This window comes from Papaver somniferum, chromosome 2 (assembly GCF_003573695.1).
Source record: "Papaver somniferum cultivar HN1 chromosome 2, ASM357369v1, whole genome shotgun sequence".
NCBI classification, from domain to species: Eukaryota; Viridiplantae; Streptophyta; class Magnoliopsida; order Ranunculales; family Papaveraceae; genus Papaver; species Papaver somniferum.
This window is the reverse complement of record NC_039359.1, coordinates 124,488,737-124,498,613: the sequence shown is the minus strand read 5'-3', so window position 1 is coordinate 124,498,613 and position 9,877 is coordinate 124,488,737. Positions and strand designations below refer to the sequence as shown.

At 39.9% G+C, this 9,877-nt stretch overlaps 1 protein-coding gene across 1 annotated transcript; it reads left to right on the top strand.

Annotated features, from left to right (window-relative positions):
- Positions 1 to 3,988: 3,988 nt before the first annotated feature.
- LOC113349032 lies at positions 3,989 to 4,781 on the top strand. Its single transcript, XM_026592948.1, has 2 exons — positions 3,989 to 4,231; positions 4,332 to 4,781. Exons 1-2 carry the CDS (start codon positions 4,126 to 4,128, stop codon positions 4,580 to 4,582), a joined length of 357 nt encoding a protein of 118 aa, XP_026448733.1. The 5' UTR covers positions 3,989 to 4,125; the 3' UTR covers positions 4,583 to 4,781.
- Positions 4,782 to 9,877: the final 5,096 nt, after the last annotated feature.

Sequence of the window (9,877 nt, the reverse complement as noted above, 5' to 3'; positions counted from 1 at the left end):
TGCACGCCGCACGCTGTAAACCGCCAGACCAATACCCTGCTGAGTATCCCCCAGTTTGTGACATGTTTGATGTCTCGAGTGTTTTCGTGGAAAACGTGTAGCAGGTTGCTATATGTGGCAAGTCAAAGTCAAGAGACTTGTCGTAGGAAAATATCATGTAATGCTATTAGGCTTGCCTTGGCCGGCCGCCTAAAACTTGCCACAAGTCCGTAAGTTTGGTGGCGAACTTGAATGGCTGAGATTACATCTCATGATGAAGGGTAGCCGTTGATTATGGATACCTTCTGTTGGCGCCTGGTAATGTCATAGTGGCGTTTTTGTTGTACGCCACTGGCATTGCAGCATGACGGTCATACCTCGTGCATGCCAATGACATGGTGGTGTGAGTGGCGCCTGGCGTAGCCATAACAACTAGCTGGTTGCATGGAACTTGCCGCAAGTCCGTCAGTTTAGTGGCGAACTTGGATGGCTGAGATTGCATCTCATGAGGAAAGGTAGTCGTTGATTATGGCCATATTTTTGTTGTGCAGTAAAGTGGCGCCTGGCGTAGCCGTGGCATAGCGGCATGCCAGTGGCGTAACCGTGGCAGCTGTTCTGGCATAATGGTGTTAGACCCGAAGATGGCTCTGTCAACATTGGCCATGTTTCCACATTGATCCCAATACTCTGGGAAACGTTATTTGGCTTGGTTGGCGTAGCAATTTTTCCCAAATTAGGGTTTGGCATGTCGAAACCCTAATTAGTGCGTGTGGCATGGCCAAAGCTAGGATTTGGCGTCGTGGCCAAAGTTAGGGCTTGGCGGCGCGGCCAAGGCTAGGATTTGGCACCGTGGCCAAAGTTAGGGCTTGGCGCCGTGGCCAAGGCTATGATTTGGCGCCGTTGCCAAAGTTAGGGATTGGCGGCGTGGCCAAAGCTAGGATTTGGCGCCGTGGCCAAAGTTAGGGCTTGGCGGCGTGACCAAGGCTAGGGTTTGGCGCCGTGGCCAAAGTTGTGGCTTGGCGGTGTGGCCAAGGCTAGGGTTTGGCGTCGTGGCCAAAGTTAGGGCTTGGCGACGTGGCCAAGGCTAAAGTTTCTTGTGACATGTTACTGCCGCAGAGTGGCATGTTGGCACGTTACTGCGGCAGAGTGGCACGTTGACATGCCGATTAATATGTTGTTGTGGCAAGGCGCGTTTGGATTTCCAGTTAGTATGGTGGCGCGGCAAGGTGCGTTTTGCCTTTTATGTGTGGTGGCGAGTTTAGAGCGATTTGATTGGTCAAGAAAAGGGGTCGTCCAAACACGGGCCGCCACACTTCTGATGTGAGTGTGGAAAGTTTAGAGCGACCTGATTGGTCGAAAAAGAGAGGGCCGGCCAAGCATGGGCGTGGCTGCACTTCTGGTGTGAGTGTGGCGGCTTTAGAGCGATCTGATTAGTCGATGGAAAGGGGGCCTACAAGCAAGGGTGTGGCCACACTTCCAGTCACGGTGGCGGGTTTAAAGCGATCTGATTGGTTGACATAGGAATAAGGGAGGTTTGGGTATCATGGGGCGTGGCCAAGTGGCGCCGACTAGCCTATGGCATGGCCACTCTTCCCTCGTTGTTCCTCCTACTCCGCGGTTCTGTTTATTCTTTGCTTTCTGACTGAGTATTTTTCTCAAGGGCCTTAACCTTGGTACTTGGAGGTCCGTGCTACTTTGCTGCGAGTGAACACAAATCCGTCATGCCATACCGATATTAAGAGTTCTGTCGGGGAACATAGCACAGGAAAAGTACTCAGTGAATCTTATATTAATAAGTAATATAGGCAAGGCGCCGAAATTTACAGAACATCTGGGATGGTTGCTACATGCACCAGTCTGGATAAATTTCATGTAAATATATTGAACGGCTCAATAAATATGCCAGTGGAGAGGTTAACACTCATGGCTTCGTTTCCTTACAGAGTGACGTCACATCAGATGCAAGGTTTTACAATTTTAACCCTAAGCTAAAAACCACCATCAACAATAAGATATGTAATGAATAACAAAACCAATAACGCCTGGCGATTTCCTTTTCGATTCACAAACAAGTTTAGGAACTTACTTCCTTAGAACACATGTAAAAAATTGTTCACTAGGATGAAATCCTCACCTCATACCCATACATAATCACAATAGCATTCAAATGATTATGGCGATGTCTTATCTACGAAGTTTAATGGTTAAGCAATAAACCTCGTATTGTATTCCTTAATACTATGTTTATCTAGAGTTCAAATATGCTTCGCAGTTTTGTTTTCAATATGCACGACTTGAAAGATACGCTAGGGAATGAAACAGTTCAAGTCAAATATCACAAACCTCAAGTGGAAGGATGATTGTTGTCGTTATATCTCCTTGCTTCTTCACATCTTCAAGTCTTCGCAATACTTGTAAAGTCTCATATCCTAATACTTTCTAGCTAACCTATACGAAGTTGACTCTAGTACATAATCAAGCGACTCTTAACATGAGTTTTGATTCACTAAAATATGACAACCAAACTTGACATACCAACGCTTGGTGGGTTCAACCGAGCTATGCTCTAACAGAGGACTATAACCGGAACAGGCAGAATGATTGGCCATAAAGGAAGCAGTAATTTGGGCCAAGAGTATACAATCTGCAAACATATTTCTTGAATCAAATTATCAAAATGCAGTATCTTCTATCAATGATGCTATGCCTCATGTACATTGGATGAACCAGGGAATTGTAAATGAATAAAGCATCTTTTAGCTACTAATGTAGGAACTTCTACAAGTTATGTAAACATGTCAGATAACAATGTAGCTTATAAAATATCTAACAGAGCCAGAAAGCATAGAGCTTCTTTTAATATTTTGCACAATATCATGAAAATATGAATAAAGCCGTAGGGATGATGTTGTTAGCCTGAAGTTATGTACTTAACTTTATTTTCAATGAAGTTCTGTTTCAAAAAATATAATCCCGGCTGATCTTCTAGAAGAGAAGTGTTGGGTAAGTAACTTTATTCCAACAGGTACAATAGTTTAACTGTTGTTACTTATTACCACGGGGCACGGGTTAATATTATTTTGTATTAAAGATAAAGTTGCATTAAACCGATAAAGCAAAAAGTAATGATTGATATTATACATATACAGGATAAGGCAATGGCTAATTATATATACCAAGCAGACCCTAAAGACCAAAATTCCCACTGGCCACTACATCAAACAGTCACCTCCTGATTAAACTAAATTGGTTAAAGGGAATAATCTCCGAATGCTGGAGCACCAAAGACAAATCACCCTCTAATCTTTAAAAATTAGCTCCTCTGGGGACCTATCTCTCCCACCGTGAAAGACCATTTCACCCCTTCCACAACTCCAAAATTACTACGGGATCTTGTGGCTTGGACCGATATTCTTCAGTCTTCCGCAAAAGTTGAAGCCTCACCTCACATGGAGACTACCAAACTTAATTAGACCTATTCGAGTAACTGATGTAGGTCAAAATTAATCTGCATCAAAACTTAAAATACCACTATGTACCAGAAGTTATGGCATTTCAAGTTGGCCAAAAGCCTAAAGAGAATTGCAAAACTGAAGAGCTGCAAGCTAAAATTTTATAATCTGATATGAAAAGCTACTGGACCAGTGGCTGCTACATAAACTAAAAATAGTTTTGGATATTTTACCTTTCTTGAATCGAAAATGATTGATGGACTGTGAATTGTGCACCGTGTGAGAAGGGGTGGGGTTCACTCATGCCCCACTCCTATTCCAATATAGAGAGGGTGATATTTAGGCCGTCAGATCCCTGTCGGTGCACATCACGGGACTGAATCATGCTGTGTATCATTGCTCTTCTTGAATAAGAAAAGATCGACAATATCAATTTGGACCATGTCCTGCGCATTTGTCCGACACTTTACTGACACATTATTATGCTCAGTGGGGGCGTCACTGTTAAAGGTTCACTGATTGCCCCTGGCATCATTGCAGCAGCTTGTAGGTGAATTTTCTTCTTCTTTGCTCTATAAATTGAGCCTAAAATCACATCACTTTCCTCATTCTCATCTTCAAGTACTCTCTTCTTCAGTAACTATTATCTAGCAGTGTCCTTTAAGCATTTGCATTAGTACACAAGAACTTTGAAATGGGTGCGATTAACAGGAACTTCATTGTGTTGGGACTTCTTGTTGCTTTTGTTGTTCTCATCTCTTCTGAGGTCTTAGCTGTTAAGGACATTCCTCAAAACACACGTAAGTTTTTCTGCAATCGAATTTTAGTTTATGCTTGACTAATTCATTTTACATTCACTTTAATCACTAAAAAATGTATGTTCGTTGTTATTGTGATCAGTGTCACAGGAGCAAGTGTTGAAGAAGACTAGTGGTGGATCGTCGATCAAGAAGAAATCACTTCCTAATGGAGGAATCGAGTATGATATTGAGCATGCAGGGAATGAAGTTGAGGTTGAGCTAAACAAAACTGGAGCTGAAGTTGAGGTTGAGTTTGCCGGGAAAGAGGTCGAGGTTGAGCTTAACAAAAATGCAGCTAAGTTTGAGGTTGAGATCGCCGGGAAAAAGTTTGAGATTCTACTTAAGGGTTAAAAGTGGAGGAGATAACCAAGATCCCTATCCATAAGTGTTGTCCGCCATTTTCTGTAATCATCTTGTTAAAGAGTAACAATGAAATTACTCTACTGTGTGATAGTTGATTTATTTCAGTATTTGTTTCATTTTCTTTGTGTAATTTTGGTGTAATCAAGAAAAAAAAATGGAGATAATAAGAGTATCCTGTTTTGAATCCCTTGTCGCCAGTCTTTCAAGTGTGAAGTGAAACAGTGAACCGGCAAAGAAATTCTTGCAGCAGAAACCTGCAAGTTCCATTCATGAATAAAGAACAAGTCTGCTAACGGGGTATCAATTCGCTGGGGGTGTACCAACCCAAAGACAATAGTTATTTTGTCCTATATGTATTTTTGGTACACCCCAATCAAACCCTTCCCCTTATTAGCAATCTTGATAAAGAAGGCCTTGCTGTTTAGTTTTTATGTTTAGGTATAAGAGTGGATGGCGGGGAATTAAAGCCACCACCACCAAGATCTATTTACCGATGAGTGGAGACATAGTTATTGAGATGCCAACCAAGACCACAAGAGTCTTATCTGCCAGACTTTGTACAAAATCCACAGTGATATCTTGGCCGTGCTCTGACAATGGACCCTATCCGAGAAAGGTCGGCATTATAATGTATACAATTACAATCCAAGAAACAGCATCAATGCACGTTGGATATGACACTATTTTCGACACTAAATTACATGAAAAAACAAATATTATACCGACATCAAACAAATACTATTTTCATTTCGCCGGCCACTGTTAAGTTCCTACGGAAGTTTGTCCTTGAAAATCGAATGCTGTTGTAACTTGTAAGAGGGTGTAAAGAATCGACACAAAAATCATGTGGGGGTGCACAGTATAAAGCAAAAGAACTTAAGAACCTGTGTGGTGTTGAGGAGCAAGTCACGGAGAAAAGCTAATTCCTTCACTTTCTTATTCTTCGTATTATCATCACTTTAGCTTCTTTCTCTTTTCTTTGCTTTGCTTTGTTCTGGGGGCGGCTCAATTTTCTTATACCCACATTTAGTTTTTATTAATTAAAGATCTACTTTGCCGATCAAAAGCAGATAACCACAAATGGGGCAGATTGAGGCCATGCAGATATGCCGGAGTGGGTTCATTTGGAGAGACCCGTTAACGACGATTCTGACAGCCTAGCACAACCACGTAAGAACAAGATAAAGTTTTATCAAGTGTGTGAAATGTTCAATGACAACCGTCATCCACTACAATATCGCTTACATATGGAGTACTAATTTGCTTGAGGGTTTTTCAAAGTATACCTATATAAATAAAAAGTCCAATATATTTAGGCTGGTACACCCCCAATTATATTGGTACCCCTACTAGCAATCATGGGAATTAGATTAATGATGGGTTTGGATATAGAATTTCAAAGATGGGATTCATGGGTTCAGAGATTTGGAGGAATTACAATTCCCTTGACATATTTGGTTTCCCAAGAGTTGTTGGAGGAAATTAGGAATTAGGCGGGACTTCTGGACACACTTTATTTTAACCCTAAAAGTCACTTAGAGCGTCCACAGTGGACGATCAAACCTATAACTATGGTCCAGAGACGAGACACAGCGGGACAGAGTAAAGACTAAAAGCCGGACCAAAACCAAATTCCAGACTATATTTGGTCTGGGACCAAGACCAAAACTATTATAGTCGAGCGAACGTATAATGTTTGTTTGTCACCGGGCGGGTATATAATGTGATCTTGTTGATGAGGCATGCATATAATGTGATCCTGGTGATGGGACGGGCATATAATGTGATCCTCATGAGGCGTACATATAAAGTTCGCCTGATGGCTGATGGGGCGTGCATATAATGTGATCTTGTGATGGGGCGGGCATATAATGTGATCCTGGTGATGGGGCGGCATATAATGTGATCCTGGTGTATACTTTTTCCTAGCGACCAAATTTACTCTTACATCCTAGTGTAACACCACGGACTAAACTTAAATTTGGTCGTTTTTTTTGTCCTTATCTTTTGTTATGATCGCATCACTGAAGTTGCTCTTATTCTCCTTCTAAACGGTCTCCAAACAGCACGCGGGATTCAAAATAAGGAAATTCTTAGAATTCTATGAACTTTTCACATAGTTGCCAAACACACGAGGAATTTACATAATTCCCGATATTTGTAATCCTATGGAATTATATATCCTCAGAATTATGAATTTGCAGCCAAACACACTATAAAGAAATAAAAAAAAATTATACTCAGTTTAGATCAAGTATATTAAATAGGCCTATAGAGATTACCACTGCAAGGATGGCAAAAATATGGGCCATGCTGATGGTAAACAAAACAATGCCAAATAGACAAAGGGCCATAGTGTACTTTGAACAGACTCGAAAAACCTGATTCGCTTCGTCAGAACAAATATGCAGACCTCATCGTATATCTAGAGTATGATGATAGATATCAAGCAACGCATGTGACAAATCCTTTATTGCATTCTAAGATGCAATTATTTGAAAATGCGGTTGATACCAAATACACCCAACTTTTTCATTAGGGAACCTATATAGAAAATCCTTGTATAATCTATACGTTTGGTTACGAAACTGCATTTAAGATTGTTTTTAACAAGGTAAACCTAGTATGTACCGGAACTGATCATGAACCCAATTCCAACAAGAATAAGTGCTTGTAATCTATATTTCAAGATACGAATTCAACAAGAACAAGTGGTGTAGGTTCTTTACAGTTGACATAATACTATTTAGGTTTAGATACGTATAACCTATGATATTTCAATTATAAAGATAAAACAATATAATGCGTAAAAAAGATAACACGAACACCAAAGATTTTTGTTAACGAGGAAAACTACAATCTTATAGAAAAAATCTCGGGACCTAGTCCATATTGAACACTCACTAATTTAAGTTGTTGTTAGAGCATTGCTCGGTTGAACTCGCGTGGGTTGCTATCTCAAGCATGTTTGTCAATGTTAGTGATCAAAACTATAAGTCTTGATTTCTAGTCTACATAGCTAAAGGTCTCTGACTAGGATAGAAAGTGTAGTTGAGATCAAGAACTCCATGGAAATCATCATACAAGACGAAGGACTACTCAAGGAACTGGTGGATCTTCATCGACTAAAATGTATGTGGAGACTTGAACTTATTTGTCACTCAAAAGTCTATCTATTCTATCTCCTACTCTTGAGACAAAAGTCGTTTTGATATATAGACTTTCATTATGCACATTTGCTATTTCGAGCCGAGTTTATCTCGCCTATCTATTTCTCGAAATATGTGTTGGTAAGCTTTCTCTTTAGCCGAATTCATCTTTACCTAGTGACGAAAATCATGTTATGTTTCAATCACTTTGAAAATTGCTCTGACGAAAAATGGTCTGTGAATAACGGCTATATCCGTCCTCTGAGAATGTTTCAATGATTGAGATGAGAGTTTAGATTGCATAACCATTGGTAGGATATAAGCATTGTTGTGGAAACACATATATGTATAAGTCCTTATTCCTTGAACCAAAGTTTGCGAACTTTGTTGATCAAGAGAAATGGAAGTGGCGTGAGCCAAGTACGCGAACTCAGTCCGCGAACTGGCGGAAGTTCTCGACCCGAGAATTTCTGCTGGAGTTTGTGAACTCCTTCCATGAGCTTAAGTCCGCGAACCCAGTCTGCGAACTTGAGCAGGTTATATCTAAAACCGGTTGTTCTTGAACTCATGTTTATTTAAACTAAGGAATGCTTTTGCAAACCGTGGCTATAAAGTTCTTGAACCGATTCGAGTGAATCAAACCGTTTTTTCTTCGATTGTGTCTTGTGTAGTTACATAAGATCTAAGCAATTGAATAACTCTCTAAGTAGTTCATTTGAGTCATTTGAACTAGTTATGGTGAAGAAGAATATGGTTGATATGAAAGTAATCATCTAACCATTTGGTTAACTATTGTTGAACCAACAAATGTTAATGTTTGGGAACGGTTCGTAAACCCAAAATTCGACATTTCATTTGTGTGTAACAAGATAAGTTTTCGATCCAACGGTTGAGAAATATTAGCTTGAATCTAATCAGCTTTTCATCTAATAGTGAATATTGAATGCTTTGTTACCAAGCTAACATTGATTGCAAACCCTGAATTGAAAACTATATAAGGGAGAACTCTAGCAACTGGGAAACCTAATCCCCACACCTTACGTGTGATACTAGTTGCATAGCTAGAGTCGATTCTCCTTTAACCTTTGGTTTCTTCTTCTAAACCAGGTTAACGACTTAAAGACTTCATTGGGATTGTGAAGTCAGACCGATACAACTTTTCTTGTAGTTGTGTGATCTGATCTTTCATCTTCTATCGTTACGAGTATGATTGTAATAATTGGCTCGAGATTTTATGTCTCAGATAAGCAAGATAGAAAATTAATCACAAACACTTCGTCTCATCGTTTGTGATTCCATAATATCTATTTTCACTGCGTCGATTAAGATTATTGTGAGGTGATCAATAATACTAGGATGTTCTTCGGGAATATAAAACCGGTTTATTGATTGGTTCCTGTTCACCTTGATTTATCAAAAGACGGAACAAAACTCGTAGGTATATTCGTGGGAGACGGATTTATCTATTACCGTAGACTTTTCTATGTGATACAAATTTGTTTATTAAAGTCTTCGACTTTAGGTCGTAGCAACTCTTAGTTGTGGGTGAGATCAGCTAAGGGAATCAAGTACGTAGCATCCTGCTGGGATCAGAGGCGTAGGAGCATAACTGTACCTTGGATTAGTGTTAGATTGATTGGGGTTCAACTACAGTCCATACCGAAGTTAATTTGGAGTAGGCTAGTGTCTGTAGCGGCTTAACACAGTGTGTGTTCAATCTGGACTAGGTCCCGGGGTTTTTCTGCATTTGCGGTTTCCTCGTTAACAAAATTCTGGTGTCTGTGTTATTTCTTTTACGCATTATATTTTGTTATATAATTGAAATATCACAGGTTGTGCGTTCTTCAATCAATTAGAATATCCGACCTTTTGGTTGTTGATTTGAATTGATTGACACTTGGATATTGGTCTTTGGTACCATCCAAGTTATCTCTCTTTGATAAAGACTCGCATATTTCTATTTGCTTGAGTAAAGATCAAATCGAGAGATTGAGATATAAACTCTTTGATATACTTTTATCTAGATTGAGTATGACTGTCTAGTTGATTCTCTAGAAAGTATATTGGAGTTTGTCCATACAGATTGGTAATCTAATTATTGGGTGTGGTTTATGTACCCCCACTTTTTCAATTG

Bases quoted from the DNA above. Each gene is read 5' to 3' on its own strand.
- LOC113349032 (XM_026592948.1), top strand. From the start codon at position 4,126: ATGGGTGCGATTAACAGGAACTTCATTGTGTTGGGACTTCTTGTTGCT. The intron at 4,232-4,331 runs GTAAGTTTTTCT...TATTGTGATCAG, and splicing joins GGACATTCCTCAAAACACAC to TGTCACAGGAGCAAGTGTTG.